This window comes from Pristis pectinata, chromosome 16 (genome assembly GCF_009764475.1).
Source record: "Pristis pectinata isolate sPriPec2 chromosome 16, sPriPec2.1.pri, whole genome shotgun sequence".
Lineage (NCBI taxonomy): Eukaryota > Metazoa > Chordata > Chondrichthyes > Rhinopristiformes > Pristidae > Pristis > Pristis pectinata.
Genome location: NC_067420.1, coordinates 5,565,251 through 5,592,679, shown reverse-complemented (window position 1 = coordinate 5,592,679; position 27,429 = coordinate 5,565,251). Strand labels below are relative to the sequence as shown.

The 27,429-nt window shown below is 43.5% G+C and overlaps 1 protein-coding gene across 1 annotated transcript in view; it reads left to right on the top strand.

Annotated features, from left to right (window-relative positions):
* The first annotated feature begins 433 nt into the window (after window positions 1-433).
* Window positions 434-27,429, top strand: part of LOC127578893 (phosphoenolpyruvate carboxykinase, cytosolic [GTP]-like) — a 37,617-nt gene continuing 10,621 nt past the window's right edge. Inside the window, exons 1-4 of the mRNA XM_052031439.1 lie at window positions 434-514; window positions 624-812; window positions 16,330-16,426; window positions 26,416-26,669. Of these exons, the coding sequence (XP_051887399.1) occupies window positions 16,355-16,426; window positions 26,416-26,669 (326 nt within the window). The 5' untranslated portion in view covers window positions 434-514; window positions 624-812; window positions 16,330-16,354. The remainder of the gene's footprint in view (window positions 515-623; window positions 813-16,329; window positions 16,427-26,415; window positions 26,670-27,429) is intronic.

Genomic DNA, 27,429 nt, shown 5'->3' with positions numbered 1-27,429 from the left:
CTCTCCCCCCCTCCTCCCTCCTCCTCCCTCCCTCCCCCCTCCTCCTCTCCTTCCCCCTCCCTCCCCCCTCCTCCTCTCCTCCCTCCCCCCTCCCCCCTCCTCCTCTCCTCCCTCCCCCCTCCCTCCCCCCTCCCTCCCCCCTCCCTCCCCCCTCCTCCTCTCCTTCCCCCTCCCTCCTTCCCCCCTCCCCCTCCCCCCCTCCTCTCTCCCCCCCTCCTCTCTCCCCCCCCTCCTCTCTCCCCCCCCTCCTCCCTCTCCCCCCCCCTCCTCTCTCCCCCCCCCTCCTCTCTCCCCCCCCCTCCTCTCTCCCCCCCTCCCTCCGTCTCCCCCCCTCCCTCCGTCTCCCCCCCTCCCCCGGTCTCTCCCCCTCCCCCCGGTCTCTCCCCCTTCCCCTATCTCTTCCCCAGTCTTCCCTCCCCCCCCCCCAAATAATTGGGATTATAGGAGTTTTTTTGTAGTTTGTTCACAAAATCAGCCACGATGACCTACAGAAAATGCTGGAAGCACTCAGCAGGTCAGGCAGCATCAGTTTTAATTTAAAATTTCCAGCATCTGCAATTTTTTTTTATGTTCATATGATCAGTAGCCTTGCTGCTTGCCCATATGCATTCTGTTGTTTATAGGGTCTTGCAAGAATATGTCCCCAACTTCAAAGACAAAGTCAAGTTTATTGTCATCTGCACAAGTACATGTGTGCACAAGTGCAATGAAAAACTTCCCTGCAGCAGCATCACAGGCACGTAGCATTGTAGAAGCAGCATTCACAAGAACTTCAATGTGCTTCTCTCTAATGGCACCTTCTTAAACCTCTGGTAAGATGAATCCCTTCCAATGATGGAACAGTCTGCAGCTTTATCAATGTTCACGTCTATGCCTTTGGCACCACTGTTGGTGTATTTGCCATGTCAAATATGCTCTACACATTGTTAATCTTCCTCAATGTTGTGTAAACCTCTCTTCAATGTTTTCTTCTATAAATATTCTACTATTCTTCCATTGGGATTGTTAAGTGCCACTACTTTGGCTTATTATATGCCATTTAGTCCTTTAGGTAGCTAAGTGTGCAGCTAGAGTTGGGGAATGGGCACATGGTCAGGTATGTGGTCAAAGCCATGGGCTGGGAACAGGGTGTGGAATGCAGCTGGACTTGGGAGCATGGCCAGCAATGGGAGTGAGAAGCCAAGGGTGTGACAATGGACTAGTGTTCCTGTGCCTGAGGCCACACGTGTGTGCATGAGCAAGTGTGCACCTGCAGGGCAGAACCTGTATGTGTGACCACTGATGTGTTAGCGTGAAAACCCATGGGACAGAGCCACTGGATCAAGATCTTGCTCTGTGAAGCCCACATGACAGCTGGTGTGCAATAGCTGCTCCACATTAACAGGTCACACAGAGGCAACAATGAATTTCAGGACAATCCCAACAGTGATAGACCTGAATGTTGTTCTGCCATCGTACCTCGGGAAAGCTTTGACATCAACATTGTCACATTGGGAGACACAGGCAGGAGATGGCCAGTTTAAAGAACAAGGTGAGGGGTACACCTTCTTGAGGAAGAACATCATCTTCACAGAGTGAGCATCGCCGTCAAGAATGAACTATTCTGGTGAGTCAGCCACTCCCCTATGGAATTAATGAATGACTTGGAACCCTTCAGCTTACTCTAACTCAGAACCAATACACTGCAGTCATCAATACGGATGTCCCAATCCTTGAAGCTTTGGCTGAGACCAAGGAGGACTCTGATCCTGAAAAAAAATTTCTGGTCTGCATCCCAGAGGAAAATGAACTGGTTCTCATGGGTGACTTCTACACCAGGGTGGGGAGGGATGTAACCCTTTGGCAAGGTATAGTCAGCCAGGAAGAAGCAGAAAGATAACTCCAGCAGAGTCCTTCTCCTGACAAAATGCTTGGAATACGGCTTCATCATAATGAACACCCTGTTTCATTAGAGAGACAAGCACAAAATGTCCTGATCCAAGCGCTGATGTTTGCTGGACTATGTCATCCAAGTGAGGGACTGTATTGATGTCCACATCACCTGCGTCATGATGACTGCTAGACTGACCACCTAATCTAATCCATTATCTCCCTCAATCTGGCTCCAAAACACCAGCATCAACAGAAAGTTGGCTTTTGTCAGACAGTGCCTCTCAAACAATTGTCAATTCCCAAAACTACAGGAGCCACAAAGTGTCTACAGCAAAGTGCACTGCTCTGGACTTTGCCATAAATGGCACTTGCGAAAATACTATTGACTTATTTAACAAAAAGAACCAGGGATGGTTGATTGAGAAGGATAAGGAGATGAAGGAGCTAATTAACTACAAACGTTAAGGTGCTCCTGGATTGGAAGCTTCAGCTTTCCTCAAGGGAAGGGAACAGTTCTACAAGCACCTGAATGCCAGAGGTCCAACAGAAAACCTAAAGAGAATTAAGACCTAAAGAACACATGGAGAGAGTGCAGCTCACCAACAGCATTGACACGCGTGGGTTCAAAAGCCATCTATGGCTCCAATACAAAGGCCCCAGCCCACTGAGAGCCAGAAATGGGGGTGAACTCATCAAGAACAGAGAGGCAGTGGACACCCACTGGAAAGAGCGCTTTGAAGACCACTTCAACATGGCTGTCTTCATTCCAGTAGAGAAGTAATTCTTCATGTGTCAGCCTTGACCTGTGTGGACTCTAGGCTGCTGCTTCAAGTTCCTTTCCAGAGACTTCAGCAGGTAATTTGGACTGACATTCCAGTGCAATGCTAGGGGGTGTTGGACTTGTGGAAGATATCCATTCCCTGCACTGAGAATGACCATTCTTTGATAAACAAAAATTTAGTGGACCACTTCCTTGACAACACCTCCATTCTGATATCTCTTACCAATTTCAGGATTTTTTTCCCCCAGTAACAAGGACTTAGGACAATCAGCCTTTAATCCACCAAAGGACTTGGTGCTAAAAGTAAAATTTGGAATCAACATTTTTGCTAATTCCAGGCTGGAAAATGTAACAGATTTGATTTAAACATTAACTATTTAAATTAATTTGAGTGTGCAGGGAGGTCGTGAAAAATATAGGTGATGGAAAGAGAATTAATGCACAGAGGAGAACTGGATATATACTTAATCTACAACCTCTCCTTTTTAAGGAGAAAGAGTAGGAGAATGGACTAATTGGACCACTCCCTCAATGAGCTAGCACAGCCTTGATGAGCTTTATTCTTTGTGTTGTATGATTTTATAAATGATGCTCTGATCCTGTGATTGTAAGTTTTTCTGCTGCGATTTCAAAAGTAATTATATCCATATGCAAGCAATGATGACAAAGTTGGAAATGCCCATCACTCATTGCCCGGGGGAACATGCTACTGGAGTAATAACTATATTGAGCAATTACACTTGATAAGATGATGGTACTTCCATTTTGAACCCCATTACCAATTTCAAGGAAGATTTTCTCTAATGACAATGATCAAGGACGCTGGGTTGACAAAATGAAGGACAGTAAGTATTTATATATGCTCATTTCAGTTCACAGGCTAGAGAGAAAGTCATGTTCTACAAAGGAAACCCCAAGTACTTAACACCAATCTTGTTTTCTGATCTCGGTAATTAGTTGAGGAAATTAGGGAACCTGTATCAATTTGGGGTGGGTGGTCACAGCGGCGGGGTGGAGCAGGGGGTCTGTGGGCAGTGGATTGGCTGAGGTCAAACAATGAGGATGAATCTTTGGGAAATAAAGTGAATGGGATGTCATAGGATATCTTTATTAGTCACATGTACATCGAAATGCACAGTGAAATGCATCTTTTTGCGTTGTTAGCATCCCCACAACTTCCTAACCCGTACGTCTTCAGAATGTGGGAGGAAACCGGAGCACTCGGAGGAAACCCACACAGACATGGGGAAAACAGCGGCCGGAATTGAACCCGGGTTGCTGGTGCTGTAAAGCGTTACGCTAACCACTACACTACCGTGCATGCCCCACTCCTGTGCCTGCCCATATAACGTTATAATGTCAAACCAGTTGATGCCCAGCATTGATGTTAGCTTTACAGAGCTGTGGGCTGGCTGCATCGTGAGTATTGGGTGTTGTTCTGCCTGCAATGGTATTGAGGATATCTGGTGCTAGAGTCAGTGCACAGGAGACAAAGAAGGCCAGTCCCTGACATTTGAGGGAAGAGCCGAAGAATGGGCGATGTGGGCTTAGAAAGACGTCTTAGAGAACCATAAAGTGCTATAGAAGGCAATTGCCAAGAGTAAACCCAAAACAGATAAGCTGGAGGCAGGAGAAGAAGAGGGCAAGGTGTGATGGTGAAAGACAGGTTTAGGTCTGGCCCCATTAAGAACAGGACAGACACTGGGAATAGGCTGGTATAGTTAGCGGCAATATTATTTTGCACTCAAGGTTATCAACGTCTGCAACCAGTTGACAGGAGGAACAGTTGAGCCAAGTTAGTGAAACGTTTTAATAACCCACTGAGAAGTATCAAGGGATAACCAATAGGTTTGGCATTTTGGAAGGATGAGATCAAATCATTTGATGGATTCGTTATGGGAACATATGTGCAAATTTGTCTTATGCACTTAAACTGAGGGAATTCAGTTGTGTTCAGCTGAGGGAACGAAAGCGGGCTGGAGCCCAGCCCTAATCATTCCACAACTATCACATGATACCACCATTTCCTCATTCTGTGGTTCTTCATAAAGCCAACAAAGTCTAAGTTCCCTTGCTGGTATTTATGGACATGATTGAGGAAGTGATTCCTGGGCAAGAATTGAAATGCAAAACACATGCATCTGGAAGGGTCTGAATCAACTGATTTTGCAAGGATTTTGAATGAGTCAGCCAAAAGAAGCCCTATAATGTTCAAACATACAGCATTTTACCTTGGAAGTTACATTTTATTATGCTTGTTCAGGCATGTTAATAACTTATTTACGACAAGTGATCTTCCTACTGGGCATATGAACATATGAATTAGGACCGATCAACCACTCAAGTCTGCTCTGCCATTTAATATTTTAGCTAATTGATTGTAAACTCATCTCTTCATTCCCATCTACCTGTGGTAATCTTTCACCCCCTTGCTTAGCAAGAATCTATTTAGTTTCTGTCATGAAAATATTCATAGAATCTGTTTCCATTACTTTTTGAGGACGTTCCAAAAACCCATGACCCTCAAAGTCACCTCCTCTCTATCTTAAATGGGTGACCCCTTGTATTGTGAAGAGTCATGGCTGTTACGTGACACCATTGATCACCTGGTCGAAAGTCACATCACTGTCAATCAAGGTCTAGCTCCACCCATCCATTAGTCCACTCTTGACCATTGGCCTCTGTAAACACCTGTGTACCTGGCCTTGGGTCATTGGCTTGTTTGAACTACCTGGGCTGGACCACCCAGCCCTCCAGCACTATAAAGAGTGCCACATGTGCGTGGCTTGCTCTCTGACTGCTCCAGGAATTGTGAAACAGCGCTGAAGAGACCATTGATAAGAGTGTGCACTTCCATAAGGGTTAGGAGCATCCTAAGTAGATTCCCGGTAGCGTAGAGCCGTGCCTGCACTGAGTCGAGGGGTGGCAGGCATCGTATTGTTTCTTCCTTGATCATTTGTACCCAGTTTGTTGTGTGTGCATCTCACCCTTGTTGCGATTTGCCCCCCACATTCGCGATCACCAGTGTGCGTGTGTGTATGTGTGTGTTTGTTCCCATTTATCCTGTCCCACATTTGTCTTCTGTAAATAAATCATTTTAACTCCAAAGACTCTGTCCAGAGTCCTTGCCCCTTGAGACCTTCGAACATGTCTTACAAACACCCCTTATTTTAAAGAATGACCCTTTATTTTAGCTTCTCCTACAAGAGGAAACATCTTCTCTAAATTCATCCTGTGTAAACCCCTCATGATCTGAACTGGTTTCAACCAGTTGCCTCCCACTATTCTAAATTCCAACCTATACAAGTCTAGCCTGCCCAACCTTTCCTCATAAAACAACCCACTCATTCTAGGTGTGAGTCAATTAAATTGATTAACTGCTTCCAATGCAATAACACTCTCTAATTAAGGAGACCAATACTGCACACCACACTGCAGATATGTTCTTGCCATGTCCACACTGGTTCATTGGGGCTGCAGGTCCTTGGAAATTGGATTGATCAGATGTTCATTTTCCTTTTATCTGAGTTTTGGTGACTGTCTTGTGTAAATCCAATAGTCGCTTAATTTTCCTTACTCTTATCTGCTAATATTGTGGAAAAAGGAGAAGTGTAACGAGATGGTCTTTGTTTGGAAAGAGCTTATGCTTACAAAAGCCTGTGTCATAGCTGACCAGAGCAAGGTCAGCAATATTGAGAGAGATTCCACAACAAATGTGAGGTAATGCGTTTTGGGAGCACTAATAAGGCTAGGACATACACAGTGAATAGTAGGGTCTTAGGGAGTATTGAGAAAACAAATGCCTTGGAGTACAAGTCTGTAGATCCTTCAAGTTGGCAACACAGATAAGGTGATTTGCCCTTTGAAACATCTCAACCAAGCCCAGCTGGCTGTCTCGATGAGCACACAGTCCAGCTGGGCCACTGAACAATGATCAGTTAAATATTTCATCTCACTACATGAGGTGGTGAAGCCAAGTGTAACACTCCAGCTGTGATTTATCAACACGGCAGATGTGATTTTATTTTTACCCCAATACTACCTAGCTGTGGTTTAGTTAACTTTCACCTTTGCTTCAAAAGATTCTGCTTTCAGTCCACCTCAGAGAGGTGCTGAGCACAAACGTGGAGGAGTGTAGTATGTCTTTTAGATGACTGAGTGTGTCTGTCCTCTTAACTGGACATGAAAGATCTCAAGGCACTGGAAGAGCAGAAAACTATTCCCCGGTGTCCCCGGCCAATAGTCATTCCTCTGTTGAATTGCTGGTTGTGAGAGAGCTTGCTGTATGCACATTGTTTGCCTTGTTTCCTACATTAGCACAGTGACTACACTTCAGAAGTATTTCATCGAACTTGAGGTGACCTGAAAGTGAGGCAAATGACACTATGTAAGTTCAAATCCTCTTTAAATCGCATAAACAGTGGTTCGGACCCAGCATAAGAAAATCAAACGCTACTGAGATTCTCAGGGCTATCTTAGAATGAAACTTTCTGATGTTGACTGTTAGCTGGCTCATTAAATCGCTGTATCATGTAACACATATCGGTATATCACATGATTCGATTTTGTGACGTCCCATGTGATATGAATCAGTAGAGTTGTGCCATGGATTATAATCTTTGCTGATTGAACATAGAACAGTACAGCACAGGAACAGGCCCTTCAGCCCACAATGTCTGTGTCAACAAGATGCCTAAATTAAACTAAATCCATATCCCTCCATTCCCTGCATGTTCCTGTGTCTGTCTAAATGCCATTATTATATCTGCTTCTACCACACCCCACGCCCCCCCCCCCCCCTCGGCAGCATGCTCCAGGCACCTACCACATTCTTTAAAAGAAAACTTGCCCCACACATCTCCTTTAAACTTCCACCCTCTCATCACCTTAAAGTTATGCCCTCTTGTATTTGACATTTCTACATTGGGAAAAAGACTATCTATGCCTCTTGTAATTTTTATAAACATCTTGTCAGGTTTAATACTCAGCCTTGTATCAGCCTCAGCCTTGATACTCCAGAGAAAATAATCCAAGTTGATCCAATCTCTTCTTATATTAATAATTTCTAATCCAGGTAGCATCCTGGTGAACCTCTTCTGCCCCCTCTCCAAAGCCTCCACATCCTTCCTGTAATATGGCGACCAGAACTGCATACAACACTCCTTTTCTTTCTTTTTCAATCTTTTTATTAGTTTTCAAATTAATACAGATTAATATATCAATGTTTATACATGTAATACAAAGAGATCAGGAGAACAATCATGACATGGATAATCATAAAGAACAATAAAGTATAAAAAAAACTGTAGATCCAATGAACTGTTAGTGAATGAATATAATATAAAGGAAAAAGATTTATTATAAAATATAAAAGAAAGAAAAAAAAATCCCCAAAACAATAAGATAAATTATAAACAATATATCAAACCAAACTAAGCTAAGGAAAAAAAATTTTTAAAAAACAGAAAATAAAACTGGACTAAAATTTCTCAATAGAAACAGAGCAATGTTATGTCGTCAACTCCGTTCCTCTAAATTGAAAGGTTATTATAAGGGGATCTATATCATGTGAAAATATTGAATAAATGGACTCCAAACTTCCTCAAATTTTAAGCGAAGGATCAACAGTACCACTCCTAATTTTTTCCGACGACACTCCAAAGGTGGCCTGACGAAAGCTTTATACAGCTGCAAAATGACTTCTAGACTCTTATACTCAATGCCCTGGCCAATGAAGGCAAGCATGCCAAATACCACCTTTACCACCCTATCTACTTGTGTTGCCACTTTCAGGGAGCTATGTACTTAGACCCAAGATGTTTCCACTAGTGGAATAATCTTGAACGAGGGGGCATAGTTACAAGATTAAGGGTGATCATTTAAAAGCAAGGTGAGTAACAATTTCTTCTCAGAGGGCGCTGAATCTCTGGAATTCTCTACTGCAGAGGGTTGTGGAGGCTGGATCATTGGAAATACTTAAAGAGGAAGTAGGAAATTATGAGATGTGGAGAACTGGCATAGAAAGGACGAGGCCTGGACCAGATCAGCCATGATCATATTGAATAGTGCAGCAAGTTTGAGGGGCAAAGTGGCCTCTCCTGTTCCAAGGATGTAAGTGGGGGAATGAAGTTGATGGGATTGCTCTGAGAGCTGGCAATACACTCAATGGGCCAAATGGTCTCCTTCATGTCATAAGGAAATAAAAATGGGCAGATCACATAACAGTTGTGGTAGCAGAGTAGTGGTGGAGAGATAATATTGTGGGTGCCAAACATTAATGTGAAAACTGACCTCGTGTGAATTGTGTCATTGAGGAATAACAATCACATAATTGCTGTGAAAGATATCCCCACAGGTGACTGCAACTATTGGGAGAGAGACCATTCCAATGGGTCCCCTCCCCTCACTATTCCCATCTGATGATAGTTATCTGAGTTGCTCTCTGTTGGACGTTCACAAACAGTATGTATAGTTCTAGTGTTGTAAAGCTGCAACTCATTCAAGAGGTCCTGCATCATTGCAAAAAGAATGTATTGGAACAGCAGAGAACGTAATGCAGGCTCAGCTGCCTTCCCATTGCAGAGATGAAAGTTTTATAGTTTGTATTTTACCCTGTATCAGGCCAGGGAGTGGAGTGAGAGGATCAGCAGAGAACATGAGAAGGACGGTTAGACTGAAGAATGGAGTACTACGTGGTTCAGGCTTGGAAGTCAATTAAAAAAAAGGGAATTCTGTAGATCAGAGAGCACGAATAAAATCTTTACTATTTGCTGCTCCTACTGCAGTCTTCTCTACATGGAGAAGACAAAATGAAGGTTGGAAGACCACTTTGCAAGACACTTGTTCTGTCTTCAAGTGTACTTGGTTGACAGTTTGATTCTCAGTCTTCCTCCCAATCTGTCTACTCTTGTCTCTGGCCTCTTACCCTTTTCCCAAAGAGCTCAACAGAAGCTTGAGGAACTGAACTATTTTCATTAGATCACAGGTTAGACTCAACAATGCACTTTAACTGCATTTTCTCTACAGTGATGGGCACAAGTAAAGGTAGCACCAAAGTCACTGAACATTTGAGGTCGAGGATGATGTTTGGATTGGAATAATCTCTTATTGGATTACAGCTGGTGGGTAGTCCTACTGCAGAGAGTTGTGGACACAGCCCAGCGCATCATGGACACCAGCCTCCCCTCCTTGGACTCTGTCTTTACATCTTGTTGTCTTGGTGAAGCAGCCAGCATAATCAAAGACCCCACCCACCCGGGACATTCTCTCTTCTCTCCTCTTCCATCAGGTAGAAGATACAGGAGCCTGAAGGCACGTGCCACCAGACTTAAGGACAGCTTCTACCCCACTGTGATAAGACTATTGAACAGCTCCCTTATACAATGAGATGGACTATGACCTCACGATCTACCTTGTTGTGACCTTGCAGCTTATTGCACTGCACTTTCTCTGTAGCTGTGACACTTTACTCTGTACTGTTATTGTTTTTACCTGTACTACCTCAATGCACTCTGTACTAACTCAATGTAACTGCACTGTGTAATGAATTGACCTGTACGATCGGTTTGTAAGACAAGCTTTTCACTGTACCTCAGTACAAGTGACAATAATATACCAATACCCCTTTCATTGCTACTATGTCAGGGATTATTCTGGAGTTATGAAATTATGAATAGCAGATATTAATTAAAATGAGAACCAGTCTTCAGGAAATAAAACCTATTCGCAATGTAACTTCAACTGATACTTTATTGAAACCAATCATTGGGAGTGGGACATTCTGATTCTATCCCATTGAATCTATGCAGGGGAAGACAGTAGATGAGTGTTCGTGTTAATTGGTGGTCATTGAAAACTTCAGGATGAGATCAGGGAAGGCATTAAAGTCTTCTATATTAACACATTTTTAAAGGTGTATTCCTGCTACTTAATGTGCAGTTCAGGACAGGTCTGTTTTGTCACTTAATATTTTGTCTATTCAGGCTATATTCTGGCTATATTCAGGGACCCAACACTAACAAAAGAGGTATATTTTGGATGTCTGGAGTTTAGTAGCTGAATATTCAAAGGGGTTCTGCTAGTTGGGATGTTGTACCATTGTAAATATGTAATTCTGCAAAGTTACCTGTCTATATACAAAATGTTAAAGTTAAGTTGGTGATTATAGCCATTGAAACTGTAGTTAATCATTTAGTATTGTCTTTGTGTTCAAAAAGTATAAAACATTGTGTTGGTTTCACTGCTACATTTTTCTGTCATAGGAACCCTCTGCCTATCTCCCCTTCTCAGGTATCTGGCTTTGGTGATTTACATATCCTCCAGATCCATCTGCTTTCTCTTTATTCGTCCAGCTGCCAACCTGTTCATCCCTGCACCCTTGACCTTCCTGTCAGTCAATCAACCTTCAATACAAGGGAAATGCTGGGAATACTCAGTTGATTGGGCAACATCTGTGGAGAGAGAAATGGAGTTTATGTTCTAGGTCAGAGGTCTTCCATCAGAACATTGCCATATTCCAGATCCAACATTAAACCAAAATCCTGTCTGGCCCACAAGCCATATTTAAAAAATCCCACTGCATCGATTTGTGGAAGTGTGAAAAGTTCTTCCCACTGGCCTGGAAAATATTTACACTTCAACTAACGTTTGCCCTTATATTGTGGTTGAATCTTTCATGCAGTGATCCTCTTCATTAAATAGTGATTGCATTTCATTGTCTGTGAAGCACTTCCAAGGATGCAATACTTCCTGATACTGCATTAGAGAGCCAGCCTCCAATAGGTAGTGAAATCTCTCGGGTGGAACTTGAAACCATAGATCTCTGATTTCAATGCCAGGCCCCTCCACTGAGACACAGCCATTGCGTTTATCCAGAAAGCACAAGAAGACTGGAAGATGTCAACCTCATTACAGAGTAAAGTTAATTTTCAATGTTCAGGTCAATGCCTGCTTCTGGAACCGAAGCCTGGAAACATCGTTTAGACGCAACACCAATAAAAGCACCATTTGATTTATTTAATCAGTATAAGGTTTAACAAAAGTAGTTTCATGCCACAAGTAGGAGTAACTACAATACAGTTTTAGATGGTACACGCTGCAGCCAAGGTGTGCTAAAGTGAAGTGATAGAACAGTTAGGTAGTGGATTAGGCATTAATCAAATGAGCAACTTCATCCTGGATGGTATCACGTTCCTTAAGCATTGTTGGAGTTGCATTCATCCAGGCACGTAGAGAGTGTTCTATCACACTATTTCTGCCATGTAGGGATGGTGGATATGTATGTGTACACAGTTCTGTGTGCTATGTCCATGCAGCAGCACCTGGTCTCTGATCGTTTTGGCCGTCCTTGTTATTGAACCAAGCCCTGTGGTAACTGGTGTGCAATGACCACCCTCTGTTAAAAGAATGCATGCTCAGGCATACTCCACTCTTCAGAAATGGAGTAGAGACAAGTCATCCTTGACCATACCAAAGGAGGAGAAGAGAAAAGGAGAACGAAAGAAGATTCTAAATGAATGAGGAGGTGAGTCACTCACCAGACAACACATAATCTCTGTCCTACTCTTACAGCCATTGTATTTGTACGGCTGGTCCAGTTAAGCCTCTGGTCTATGGTAACCATCATCCCCTGACAGGATATTGGCAATGTGGTGGATGGTCATTGCCAGGCACTTGTGTGGTGGGATGTTAGAATGAAGGGTTTCAGATATACTGAACGTGCTATTACAGGGTCTCGACCTGAAACGTCAACCGTCCCTCTGTCTTCACAGATGCTGCCTGACCCGCTGAGTTCCTCCAGCAGTTTGTTCCATTCACTGCTTATTACTAGGTAGCTTCAATTTTTTTAAGTTCACAACCTGAGCTCCACCTGACAAGGAATTGTGATCTTATTTCTACTTTCACACCTCCATCTCACCGGCGAGGCAGCCGGGACATCAGTTGTCGGAGAGCTTGGTAGGTCATTCATTGAGCATTCGGAATTGAATGGTTATAACCAGAAGGAAAGATTGAGCTGGGCTACTTCTGTGAGGAGAAAAGGAAACTGAGGGGCAAACTGTTAGAAGTATGAAAGGGTATTGATAAAGATAAGAGTTGCAGTGACGTTTTTGTTGTGACTGCATGTGGTTGGCTGGGATGAGAAGCAGAAGTAGGAATTACAGAAGTTGCATTGTGGCCAATAAATTCAACAGGGAATTCAGGAGAAACACCTTACACATTTGCTGAGGGAGTAACATAAGAGCATGCAAGAGGAAGTTCAGTAAGGGGAAAGAGGGATAAAGCAACAGGATTGGAGGGTGGGTGCAGGTATTAATCTTTCGAGCTGGATCGGCTGTTTCTGTGCTATGTTCAATGTAATTTTGTGTAATTTATACCTCAGCCCTTTACCCTTGTAAGACAAAGTATGTGGTACATTTGTTGCTATGGTATTTTGCACATGGCTTGTGATGTCATGCATTTCCTATTTTGGCATCAGGGCAGTTACTGTGACAACACAAGGTTGACGCTGACAGTGACTGAGAAGTTGCCCCCACAAACTTAAAGGACCTCCTATGGCATATTGTTCATTCTGTGTTTTCCACAAGCTTGTGGAACCTCTGTAGATTCTGTTCCTCAGGTAGGGATCAGGAAGTTATGGTATCCATTATGTAAATACAAGCAGATTTTTTGTCACATCATTGGACAGTTATTGTTTATAAAATGCCAGAAATCTGCAAATTGCTAGTTATTGTAAAATGGAAATTTATTTATCCTGATGAGGACTTGTATCTAACGATGCCCCAGTTACAAAGGTGGACAAGCTAAGAAGTGCCTCCCTTATACACATTTTGTTTTTGATCCAGTGGTGGGAGATATTTGTGCACTAAAGACCAATTAATTAATTAATGCCCTGACTCTCCCGATACCCAATGACACTTTTGTAGTTCAAATGTCTGTCAGTCTCCATCTTGACTATATTCAGTGACTCTGCTTCCACAGCTCTTGAGGTAGAGAATTCCAAAAATTCATGACCCCCCTGAGAGCAGACATTCCTCCTCATCTGTTTTAAATGGGAGACCCCTTGTTCTAGATATCCCCACTCAGGAAAGCATCCTCTCAGCATCAACCCCATCAATCCGCCTCAGAACATTTCCATAAGATCATCTCTCATTCTTCTAAACTCCAATGAGTATAAACCTAACCTACTTAACCTCTCTTCATATGTCAACCCCTTTATGCTGGGAACCAACCTGGTGAACCTTCTCTGTAGTGTCTCCAATGCAAACATATCATTCCTTAAATATGAAGATCCAAACTGTATGCACTGTGAGGTACATCAACACCCTCTAGTTTTATACTCCTTACCTCTTACAGTAAAGGCCAACATTCCATTAGTTTTCCTCAATACTTGTTGTATTGGCTTGCTAACTTCGTGTGCCCCCAGATCCCTCTGTATCAGAGTATTTTGTAGCCTCATTCCACTTAAATAAAAATTTGTTTTTTCATTCTTCATTCCAAAGTGGATAAACTGATACTTTTCCACATTATACGTCCTCTCCCAATTCTTGCACACCTAGTCTATTAACATATCACTGCAGGCTCTTAGTGTCTTTTTCACAACTTGCTTACCCACCTGTTTTTGTATCATCAGCAAATTTGGCTGCAGTACCCTCGGTGTCTTCATCCAAGTTAGTAATATAGATTGGAAATAGGTGAGGACCCAGCTCTGATCCCTGTGGCATCTCACTAGTTACTGATTGCCAAGCTGGATTTGACCCATTTATCCTGAATCTCTGTTTTGTTTTAGTTAGCCAATCCCCTATCCATGCCAATATATTTTCCCCAACTCAGTGAACTCTTGTGCAGTAACTTTTTATGTGGCACCTCATCAAATACCTTGTGGAAATCCAAATACATTTCTTGGTTCCCCTTCATCCATCCTGTTTTTTGCATCCTAAAGGACACTAGCAAATTTCTAAGGTGCAATTCCTCTTTCCACAAACCATAGACTCTGCTAAAGGTCCTGCTATTGTCTCCTTAATAATAGATTCCAGCACTTTCCCTATGACAGATGTCAGGCTAAATGGTCTGTATTTCCCTGCTTTCTACCTCCCTCGTTTCTTGCACAGTGGCATCACATTTGTGGTTTTCCAACCCTGCAAGACCTCTCCAGAACCCAGGGAACTGCACCCAACTCATCCACTGTCTTTGTGGCCACTTCCTTTGAGACTACAAGATGCGGGCCATCCAGTTGAGAGGACTTGTTGGCCATTAGCCCCAGTAGTTTGCCTAAGTCCTTTTTGAGTAAGAGGAATCATGTCCCGGTCAGGAATGGGTTGGAAGTTAGAGACGATAGTTAGGTGTCGGTTTGTGGGTGTTAGGGCAAGTGCCCTTCATGTGATTGTTATTCCTGTAGGTAGTTTCACTGAAACACCTTCCATACTCAGTCTAGATAAACATGTTATTAAGTCTTTGTGACTTAATAACATAAAGCTACAGAGGTTTATCTACAAGGTAGCATACGTAAGCTATTTACAGGTTGAGACTTTTAATCTGTTGGTGTAAACCAAATGAGATTATTAGTCTCACTGGTAACTGGCATTTTTGATTTGTGGAAGGAGCAATCATTCTTAGTAATCAGGAGGCTGGGATAAATTATGTTCATTCTGAGGGCTCAGTGTGAGATGAAATGAAAAGGTACAGCATATATTACTGGGGCTGGTTTCGTTGCTGTCTGTCTGGGCTTATTTATTATTGATGTTTAGATTTTAAAACTACCTGCAATTATCTAAATTTTATTTGGTTGAGGTCATTTTTTAATGGAGCTGCAAATTTGCAACCTTTCTCTGTCCTTTTTTGTTTAATGAGGTGGCCAGTTTGAACCACTGAAATCACTTTGAGATCTGCGCTACAATACTGCCATCTAATGAGCATGGCTCATTTTTTATAGATGCACCATAGAAAGCATCCTGTGCAGATGCATCACGGCTTGGTACGGCAACTGCTCTGCCCAGGACTGCAAGAAACTGCAGAGAGTTGTGGACACAGCCCAGCACATCACAAAAACCAGCCTCCCCTCCATGGACTCTTTTGCTGCCTTGGTAAAGCAGCCAGCATAATCAGAGACCCCTCCCACCCCAGATAGTCTCTCTTTTTCCCCCTCCCATCAGGCAGAGATACAAAAGCCTGAAAACACGTACCACCAGGCTCAAGGACAGCTTCTGTCCCACTGTTATAAGACTGTTGATGGACGACAAGATGGACTCTTGACCCCACAATCTACCTCGTTATGACCTTGCATCTTATTGTCTGCCTGCACTGCACTTTCTCTGTGACACTTTACTCTGCATTCTGTATTACCTTGTGTTACCTCAATGCACTGTATAATGAATTGATCTGTATGAACGGTATGTGACAAGTTTTTCACTGTACCTCGGTACATGGGACAATAATAAACCAATTTACCAATATGTCTCAGTAAGACAGTTAGGGACAGTAGAGGTAAATTGGGTGAAGTAAGAATGAAGTCCAATGTAAGACTGGCAGAGAGCTGCCTCCACCTAAAGGTAAAGGCAGACATTTCATTTTTGTTTTACATTTAAGACACATCTGGAACACTCTTCCCCAAAATTGCTTGATAAACTCTGAAGGTTGCCTGCAGTTTACTACTGAATGAATCTGTCTTATTCTGTTTTCAGCCCTGGATGTCGCTTTGTGAAGCTCATGGCAGCTTTAGAAGCTTTCCAAAAATGGTGGCACAAATACTGTTCGTGCAATGTCGAGGAGGATGAAGAAGTAGGTTGCTGATTTTATAAAGGAGAGAAAATTAACCAATTTTAGATGTTTACAACAAATGACCTCCAAATCCCTGGAAAACGTTAGTCCTCTGGTTTTCCTGCTTAAATGTCTGACTTGCTTATCTCTTATGCAAGGCTAAGGGTATTGCAGACAAATTATATGTCAACTTAGTGGGATGAAATCAATGTAGTTTCATCACCCAAGCTGAACTACACACAATGTGACTGTATTTAAATGGAAATAGTTCTTTAAAACTTGGTAGGTTATAATACACCCTGACCATTGGTGGTACCAAAATGCCTTCACATGGACAATGGTGTCCATTAGAAGTTATTGGGTGGAACTATCTTAGCCATCTGCACTGTAATTAGTCGGAAGCACCCACCCTTCATACTTAGTATAGATAAACCTATTTCTTGTTTTAAGGTCTTTGTGAATGCTTTGAGGCACAGGTCCAAAGATTTAGCGGTTTATTTATAAGACAGCATATACAAGTTATCTAGATGTTGAGACTTTTAAACCATTAGTGTAAACTGAATACTTCAGACTATGAAAGTGTTACATTGTGGCAAAACAGATCTTCACAAGACTCTACTGCCCAATGGAATGACAGCATGGACACACACATGATATAGGGAGAGCTGTATGTTCCATGCTTAAAGATATGTTGTACATGTGTGTTTCTTCCTCTGTAACATCCTGTCTGCTTCCTGGTTCACCTCATCCATCACCTTCATCCGTGCATTCTTTATTCCAGATCCAACAGCCTCCTGCCTCTGACAAATAGTCCTGGACCTGAAACATTAACTCTTGGTTCTTTCTCCACAACTGCTGCCTGATCTGCTGTGTGTTTCCAGCATTTTCTGTCTCTGTCGTTCAGCTAAAAGCACACCTTGTGGGTTTGCAAGCAGCATTTGTCTCTGCAATTTTTACTATTTTGTCGGAAGCAATGGGGGTCTGAGTGAAAATTGGATAAAGTGTGTCATTGTTGAAAAGTCACAACCCAATGAGATGTTGAAAGGTAATTTGGTGGAAGGACATAAAACAACTTCAAGTGCTGGAGTACTCCTCTCTTTAAACTGCACCAGGAATCAAGAGGTGATAATCCAGAGAACGCGAGTTCAAATCCCGTCATGCAACCCATTTTCTGTCTTGGAACCTTGCAGCCCTACGGCATGAATATTGAATTCCCCCCTCCCCCTACCATGCTTCTTCTCTTCTTCCCTTTCCTAGCCTTTTTTCCCTCTCTTCTTACCTTTGACCCATCCCCCGGTGGATCTGCTCTCCCATCCTTCCCCACACCTGCCATCACTATCTCTTTCCTGCATCCACCTATCACCACCCTGTGCCCACCCTGCTTCCCCCCTTTTGTCCACCTATCACTGCTCTGCTTTTCCCTCCTCTATATTGGGCTTCCCCTTTTCCTAGTCCTGAAGAAGGGTCCTGACCTGAATCGTTGACTGCCTGCTTTTCTCCACGGATGCTGCCTGGCCTGCTGAGTTCCTCCAGCATCATTGTGTTTTTCATCTAGATTCCAGCATCTGCAGTCCTTTGTTTCTCTATGGCAGTTCAAAAACTTGATTTCACAGTGGTGGAGCCATAGAACTGCTGCCTCACTGCTCCAGTGAGCCCAGTTTGATCCTGACCTCTGGTGCTGTTTGTGTGGAGTTTGCACGTCCTCCCTGTGACCATGTGAGTTTCCCCCGGATGGTCTGGTTTTCTCCCTCGTCCCATGGACATACAGGTTGGTAGGTCAATTGGTCACTGGAAGTTGCTTCCAACGGGTAGGTGAACAGTAGGACAGTCAGTCGATGGTCATGTCGGAGACTAAGTTAGGAGATAGATAGCGGAGTGAGATTGATGGGAGCTCTGAGAGTCAGTGTAATCTTGATGAATAGAATGGACTCCTTCAATGTTGTAATGAAATATAAAAGACTAATATCTGGAAATAAAAATCCAGCAGCATTAAAAGCAGCAATAAAGCTATAGGAGGCTTTGCTGGTTCACAAATGTCTCGAGAAGGAAACTTGTTATCCTTTCCTGGACCACCCTTCTGTGACTTCAGTTTCATATCACCATTGTGAGAGTTGAGCTCAAAAGTGGTGACTGAATCACATTAAACTATTTGGGCTAAAAAGGAAATAACCTTCATCATCTTCACCAGGGACAGGTGAAAAACACCAGTCATCATGCCATGCCCATATCCTGAGAATTCCAAGATGATGTGAGGGCTTACCAGGATGGATTTGCAACTTATGATCCAGGGAGTTAAAATTGTTTGACGAATCCAATACCAGGCTTACCCACCCAGCCCACCGGTTAAAGGGCTATCCTGTTCGTTTCCTTTAGCCTTAGAAATTTGAATATGTAGTGTAAGTTCTCCATGTGTTATGTGTTTGAGTTGTAGTATAAAACTGATTGCTAAACACACATAATACACACCAGGAAAATCAAGTCCTGACTTGCATGTCTATGTATGTGACTCTTCTACACAGGGAAAGCATGGGGTGCCTTGTGGTCACATCCTTTAGTGGAAGGATAAAAATCAGGCTAATTGCAACTCCAAACCTGTTAGGATGTTGGTCATTGCAGAAAAGCATTAAACCTTCTCTGATGGACCATATTTTTCTGATCTCACAGGCAAGGCTATCTGTTTCTCTGACAATGGTCTGACTGTTCAGATTCCCTCCCCAGGTACACTCTGTCACCACGTTGGCCATTGGTCATTGGAGACGTGTGGTCCTTGAGCTATTGCACGTGGTTACGCATTCGACTGGAGCCATTCCATGGTGAAGGTTCTGATTTAGAACTGTTGCTTTAACAGCTCCTGCCATGGTGGGAGATCGCACTTCCAGATGTCAAACGGTAACTGAGTTGGAGGCGTAAGAACATTGGAAGTAAGAGCAGGAATTGGCTGTGGAGTCCCTCAAGCTGCTTCTCCATTCAGTATGATCATGGGCTGATCTCAGCTGTGGCCTAGGCTCCATTTTACTGCCTTATCTCATCACTCTGTAGTGCTGCACACTTATATGACTCCTTTCATGTTGTGTGTGTAAGAAAATTATTCCCCTGCAACAAACTAGCATGGGCCCCTGTGCATGCCATTTTAGTACATGTTTTCTAAGGGCATTAGAATTTCTGTCCCTGTCCTGCCTGTGTTTGAGGTTTGTTTGCCACTGTGGTGCGGGCACAGATATGTCACTGCCGCTTGCATAGCCTCCGTCCTCCGCAATGGTTTTTTGCCTACCCATAAACTGCACATTAGCTCTTTCAGAGTCAATAAATGTAATGCATTTATAGCATTCAAGTTGAAAGGGTTATGAATTATAATAAGAATAAAGAGCTCATTATATTACTGGTACACAGGCTGTTCAGGATGGTAGCAGCTGAATTGTGCCTTCATCTGATTTTGCAGCAATGAGTGGGAGGGACATAGAGCAATCTTGAACCAAGCCAATCTGGATCAGTTCTGGGAGTTGGCTGATGTGCGATTGCTTCACTATGGACATCAGTGGATGACGGAGCAAGGGACTGGGAGCACCAAGGATGTGACAGACAGCAGAACCTTGCAATGATTAAAAAAGTGCAGAGGGTGGATACTTCTTTGAAAGGTCAACACAATTATTCGTAAAGACTCTTCTCCTTTTCAAGTATTTTTCCAACTGCCTTTGGAAGGTTACTGTTGGATCTGCTTCTTGCCCTTTTTCAGGTGGTACATGCCAGAGCAGAACATTTGGCTGCATGAAAAAGTTGAGTTTCCAGTTAGCGGTGACCCCAGGATATTAGTGGCAGGGAATCTGGCAATGCAAGTGAATGTCGAGATTAGGTGATGAGACCCTCAGCTATTGGGAGATGGTCAATGCCTGGCACCTGTGTGGCATGAAACATTACAAGGCAAAGGCAAGTGGGTGATATATTGGGCTCATAGTTGCCTTGAAACTGCATTTCGTTCTTCTTCACTGCAGTAAAATGGTGCTGTATTTAACACTGAGGCCAACTAGAGGAACCCCCAAATAGGTAGTGAGAACATTAAACCACAATCTACACAGTTCCTGCAGAAACAGCCCACAGGGTTTGTGGCTGAAACATCTAAGTGTGGGAAGCAGGTCGGAGCCGTAAAGACTACTATCCTCGGCAGCCTAATTCACTGCTTTACTGTGGCTGTCATGGAGAGGGAGGGGAGACATATGTCTTCAGTGTTTGTGGTCAAACCCTCTCCCTCCATTCCCTCCTACGCCACTGGTGATCGCCCTCACAGACTGTGTCCTGTGAGTGGCTCCAGGCTACTGCGGCACAAGGGCTCATTGTTGAAACAGAGATTGCAATAAATCTGTGCTGGGCATGAGTGTGAAAGTCTGCACCAAACACCGTGAGCCCAGCGACAACTATGCTCAGTACTGTAAACTCAGGCAGACGTGTGCAAATGGCAACATATTCATGTCCCCCTTTCATTCACGTCTCCTTGCTTTACCAGTTGGTGGAAACGTGGGTCTTAGGCTGTGCACTGTCGTGCCATTTTCCATCAGGCAGAATTCAGGCCGATTTCATCATCCGCATGGATGACACTGGAAAAACGTCAGCGAGCTAGGGTGAATCACATCTGGAAGGACCCAGTCCAACTTCCCAAGGACAGGACTTCCACCACGAGTTGGTGCCTTTGCATTAGAACACCTTTCAGGGTAATTTTCATATAAAATACGGGCATTTCATATGGTCTCCTGGGATGATTACCTAGCCCTGCTTATGTCTCTATCTGGCTATTTCAAGCATAGGAATGGAGGAGAGAGGCCTTTCGGTGGTCAGCAAGCTCATGTCTCGTCTACATCTAGTTGTCTTTGTTTCATGACCCCTCATAGGTTAATCTATCACACTGTTGAAAAACTCAGTTGGTCCAGATCTTCAAAGAAATCTATTCCAGCTCATTCCTGTCCTCTGGGTGAAAAATGGGTTTCTCCTCTTACTTCCAAACTGCCAAGCACCAATTCTAATATCATAACCTCCACAGTTGGGGTGGTACCATCAAGAGACAACTCCTTTTCCTTCCATTAAGTACTTTGATTAGATTACTCCTCAGTCTTATAAGGCTAACTTGATAAAACCTGCCCTTTAACTTAACCACTAAAGCTTCAATATTAGACCAGGGAACCTAACTGTATCCCTTCAAAATTAATGTATTCCTCCAAAACAGGCCACAAGTATCCTCAAAGAAAAGAGTATTCTATATATTGGGCTTACCCTTTTTGTATCGTCAGTCCTGAAGAAGGGTCCTGTTGGATTTGACTGTTTAACATGTATAGTGTCTAATACACCTCAAGTGGCTGTACAAAGTATAACCACTTTTTAGCTTATTGGTTCATCCATCAGGTGAATACATGTTTTCTCATTGGTTGGTTTTGCCACAGGTAACTGATAGGTTTTCTGATTGGATTATTGTTAGCTAAGGAGTACCTCTTATCTCAGGTATAAAAGGTGTCATGTTTTGTTAATCTCTCTCTTGCTTAGCTTGCTCTCTCTCTTGCCTCTATCTCTGTCTTGCTCACTTCCCCCTCCCCCAGCTCATTTTTAATTCCTATGTCTCGGCTCATCTCCCAGTAGTAAAGCCGGTGCCATGTGCTCTGTGACTGTTACTTTGTTTTAAACTTTTCCAATAAAACTTTGTGAAGCACCAAGTTGTTTTCAACTCATTCTTGGACTCCTGAAAGAACTTGCGGATTTGAAACCAACCGGGTCCGACAGTCCTGACCCGAAATGTTGACTGCCTGCTTTTCTCCATGGAGGCTGCCTGGCCTGCTGATTTCCTCCAGCATCATCGTGTTTTTCATCTAGATTCCAGCATCTGCAGTCCTTTGTTTCTCTAAATTTACTTTCCACTGATTTAAATTTGATTTCTTAATTCTTTTTGAAGTAACATCCTTCCCTGCACAATAAGTAGTCATTTACCTTACTGTAGTTTGCACAACCTTAAATCTTTTTTTGCTAGATGTTAAAACTTGAGGTTTCTCTAATCATTCCTCATGACTCATCTATTTTAAATGGGGATCAATGACTGCTAATATTGACGAGTTGTCTCCTCTTTGAAAACAGTCGGTTGACGGAAATCACCAAAACTACCGACACTGGAAATCTGAAATAACAATAGAAAAGGCTGGAAAGACGAGAGCTGTGATCACGGCATAAATTGTGTGCATCTGTTTGAATGTGGATGACATTTTTTAAACTCATTAGTAGTTGAAGAGGAGACAGAATGGAGGAACACCAAGGGGCAGGGATCTAAACCAATGGATGAACAACAATTCTATATTTCAACATCCCTGAGATGCAAGAATACTATTTAAATACCAACAAAGCTTCACAATCTGGTCAGTGAACTTCCATCCACACTCAGCAAGCTGCGGTTACCACAAAACAAAATTAAACAAGTTGATCTTCATGGCATTTCAGTGCTGTTGTGAAATGAAAACTTTCCATTTGCATTAGCTGAAGGGACAGTGACAGCTTGTTAAAAAGTTACTTAAGATACAGAAAGCAGACTTTAGCACAGTTTGGCTATTTATCAGTCTGCAGTGTCAATGTTTATTCCACAGCCAGCGCTACTTTAAAAAAATGATCTAGTCACTTACCTCATTGCAGTTCGCGTGACCTTGCTGTGTTTGCCACTAGAATGTTCTCTTCGAGCTGGTACCTCCAATTCCAAATGTTTTCCTTCTCTGATGTTCTGATTCTCCATTGACCAAGAGAGTCTTGACGTGCTGGCAACACACTGTAAAAATATTACCCAGGAAGGTGTTGAAACGTCTGGATTGACACTGTTAATTCAGCTTCATGAATTAGCTGGCAAGCCCAAATTCACTGTAACATTAGTGTTTTAATGAAGGTGTGTGAGGTTCCTGGACAACTCTCAGAATAAAGAACTCCACCACTAGATCCCAGGCAGCCTGGTGTCAGGAATAACCTGGTAGTGTGCGTGACACCACCGGTTCTCTTCCAGACTGGAGCTGTAAAGCTGGAGCTCGATCACTCCATTTCTGACCTTGGTTAAGTTTCACCTGGGCATAGAGGCCATCAGAAAATGTTGCAAGGGATTGGAATTGGTATTGGTTTATTATTGTCATGTGTACCAGAGAAAAACTTGTCTTGCATACCGTTTGTACAGATCAATTCATTACATCGTGCGTTAAGGTAGGACAAGGTAAAACAATAACAGAATGCAGAATAAAGTGCAGTGCAGGTTGGCAATAAGGCACAAGGTCATAATGAGATAGATTGTGAGATTAAGAGTCCATCCTATTGTACAAGGGAACCGTTCAATAGTCTTATAGCTGCAGGATAGAAGCTGTCCTTGAGCCTGGTGGTACATGCTTTCAGGCTTTAGTATCTTCTACATAATGGGAGGGGGGAGAAGAGAGAATGTCTGGGGTGGGTGGGGTCTTTGATTATTCTGGCTGCTTTACTAAGGCAGCGAGAAGTGTAGACAGAGTCCATAGAGGGGAGGCTGGTTTCCGTGATGTGCTGAGCTGTGTCCACAACTCTCTGCAGTTTCTTGCAGTCACGGGCAGAGCAGTTGCCATACCAAGCCGTGATGCATCTGGATAGGATGATTTCTATGGTACATCAATAAAACTTGGTGAGGGTCGACGGGGATATGGAAAACTTAGAAAGCCTGGTTTCTGTATAAATATAAAAGAGATGGATTTGGTTACTTTATTTTTTCTGATCATTCCTGTCAGGATATTACTTAATTCCTTTCTTTTGCTTAATCAAACATTTTGTATGGGATAAAGGATAAAACAGACTCATTCCTTACCATAAGCTTTGTGTATTTGGTGAAGCCACCAGTGGAGGAAGCTGGGCCTGTGAAACGTGCCGGGACCAAGCCCCACAGCACAGGAAGAAGCCTGGGGATGGGAAGTGGGTGAGGGGAAGGGAAACAGCCTAAGTCTGCAATCCTGCTCCATTCTACTCCCACATCCTCCAGATACCGAGCAGCTGGTCTGGAAGAAATACTGCAGGTAGAATGGTTGGGGAACTTCATTACTGAGTTTCACATTACAATGTAGGCCGTTCCTTACCCTGGGACCAGAGGATAGTTTGCCACCAATCTCTGGCCTCAGTGTATGGTCACATGACATTAGTTATTCAGACAGAAACAAATGCAAATGTTGATTCAGGACCACCAACCAGGTGTCAGTGTACACTGACTGGAGTACACCATTAATGGGATGTTAGTGTACACTGACTGGAGTACACCATTAATGGGATGTCAGTGTACACCGACTGGAGTACACCATTAATGGGATGTCAGTGTACACCGACTGGAGTACACCATTAATGGGATGTCAGTGTACACCGACTGGAGTACACCATTAATGGGATGTCAGTGTACACTGACTGGAGTACACCATTAATGGGATGTCAGTGTACACTGACTGGAGTACACCATTAATGGGATGTCAGTGTACACCGACTGGAGTACACCATTAATGGGATGTCAGTGTACACCGACTGGAGTACACCAATAACGGGATGTCAGTGTGAACACCACTCTGCTTTTCCCTGCTCACTGTGGCATGACACAAGCACACTGCCATTGTCATGTGTGAGTGACTGCATCAGATGAGCGGACACATTGTGTGCAGGCTGACTGTCCTCCACAGTGCAGCCTCACTCTAGTCTGAAACAACTGAATCCGCGGCACATGATAGGAAACAGTATTTAAGTGGAATGAACCATTTTGTGAGGTGGCCTCAAGAATGACTTGCTTCCACTCTGCTTCTGTGGGTTTTGAGGTGACCCATGGACTCTTCCACAGATGGGGCAGGAGGTGCCTGGCAGAGTGGGGAAGTTGTGAGATGATGGGCTTCTGCCCCTTATGCAGGGCTTCTGTGCACTTCCTATGCACAGACTCAAGGTCCGAATACCGTGCTGAATGCCACTTCTCCAGCTGAGCAGTCACGGGCAAGAAATTCCCAGGGATCAGCGAAGATGTTGATTTCTTCAAGGCAGCTTTGAATCTATTTCTCCGTGTGCCTGGTAACCTTTTCCAGCGACAGAGCTCAGAATGGAGTGTCTGTTTCAGAAGCCTGCTATTAGGTATGCATCTGATGTGGCCTGCTTAACGTAACCAACTGAGTGTCAGTGCTGGGATGTTGACCTGGGAGAGGACACGACGTGGATTCCCTTATCCTTCAGATGGATTTGGAAGATTTTGGAGAGACAGTGTTGAGGTTATGTTTCCAGCACCTTGAAGTATCTGCTACAGGTAGGTCTTTTGAGAGAACACAAACATTGTTCAGCCTAAAAATGTTTCCTGTGGAGACAAACATAAATATTAAGCCCACGTGCTCACACACGCTCTTCCTTTCAGCTAGAGGTGATTGTGAGAATCTGTGTGTGTAACTACAACAGCAGCCCTTCTCTGATAATTACAATCTGAAAGAGCCGTAGGATGTTCTCCATTGGACAAATGCAAGTGGTTGCTGTTTATATTCACAATGGATACTGGAGTGCAGTAGCCCTTGTTATTTGCACCCTGGACAATAAAGTATTAAATATGCCAGACATGTTAAATGAATACATATTTTATCCCTCATTGGAAAAGGTAAGTAACAAATAATGTTCTGAAGCAGGGTCTTGGCCCAAAACATCGAGCACCCCTTTACCTCCACAGATGCTGCCTGACCCACTGAGTTCCTCCAGCATTTTGCTTTAAGCAACAAATAAGTTGTTTTGGTGTCCGTTCAGTACCGCTCCCTCTATATCGATGCACTAGATTAACTAGACTATTAATTTGAAAACAAAATGCAGGGAATACATTCACTCATTTGGGAAACTCGCTGAATTAAATTGCGTTGTGTGTGCATGTTGTACACCAGGTCAAAATCATCCAGTAAACACAGACACCCTTACCACTGATGGAATCTCATACCCAGTGAGCTGCTCAGTGACAGAGCTTAAGCTCTCAGCAGTGATTGAATTGTTGCTTGCAGGTTCTTGACGATCTATTCCTCGGCGAAGACTTAACCCTCCAGCTCCAGTCTCAGCCCCTGCTCGCTCTGAATGTGGTTCAAGGCGACCTGAACAACCTGAATCCTGGTGTGAGAGCCTTTGTGGAAGAAAGTGCAAAGCTGTGTCAGCCAGCCAGCATCCACATCTGCGACGGAAGCGAGGAAGAGAACAGGCAGCTTCTGTCCCTAATGGAGGAGCAGGGAATGATCAAATGCCTGCACAAGTACCAGAACTGGTGAGTAGCTTCCCTTTCTGCGGTATATTTGGGTGCATTACTTTAAGTCCAGCACATATTGGTATTGGTATTGCTTTATTATTGTCACTTGACACAGGCTACAAGACGAAGTCGGGCTGCATAGCTAACAACAGCATATCCCTTCCTGATGAACTTAACGCATTCTACATGCGTTCTGAACAAAAGGGAAGTGCATTGTCACCATCCACCCTGACAGCCACCAACGCAGCTGAACCTGTGATCACAGTGGAGGACGTAAGATCAGTCTTCCGGAGAGTGAACACGAGGAAAGCACCTGGCCCAGATGGTGTCCCGGGCTGCATGCTCAGACCTTGTGCTGATCAGCTGGCGGAAATATTTGCGGACATATTCAACCTCTCCCTGCTTCAATCTCAGGTTCCCTCCCGTTTTTGGAAGACCACTATTGTCCCGGTACCAAAGAAAAGCAAGGTAACATGCCTCAATGACGACTGACCAGTGGCTCTGACATCCACCATCATGAAGTGCTTTGAGAGGTTGGTCGTGGCACACATCAACTCCAGCCTACCAGACAACCTGGACCCATTGTAATTCGCCTGTCGGTGAAATAGGTCCACAACAATGCCATCTCCCTGGTCCTACACTCAGCCCTGGAGCATCTGGACAGTAAAGATACATACGTTAGACTATTGTTTATTGACTACAGCTCTGCCTTCAATACAATAATTTCAAGCAAGCTTGTCACCAAACTCTGAGACCTAGGACTCAACACCTCCCTCTG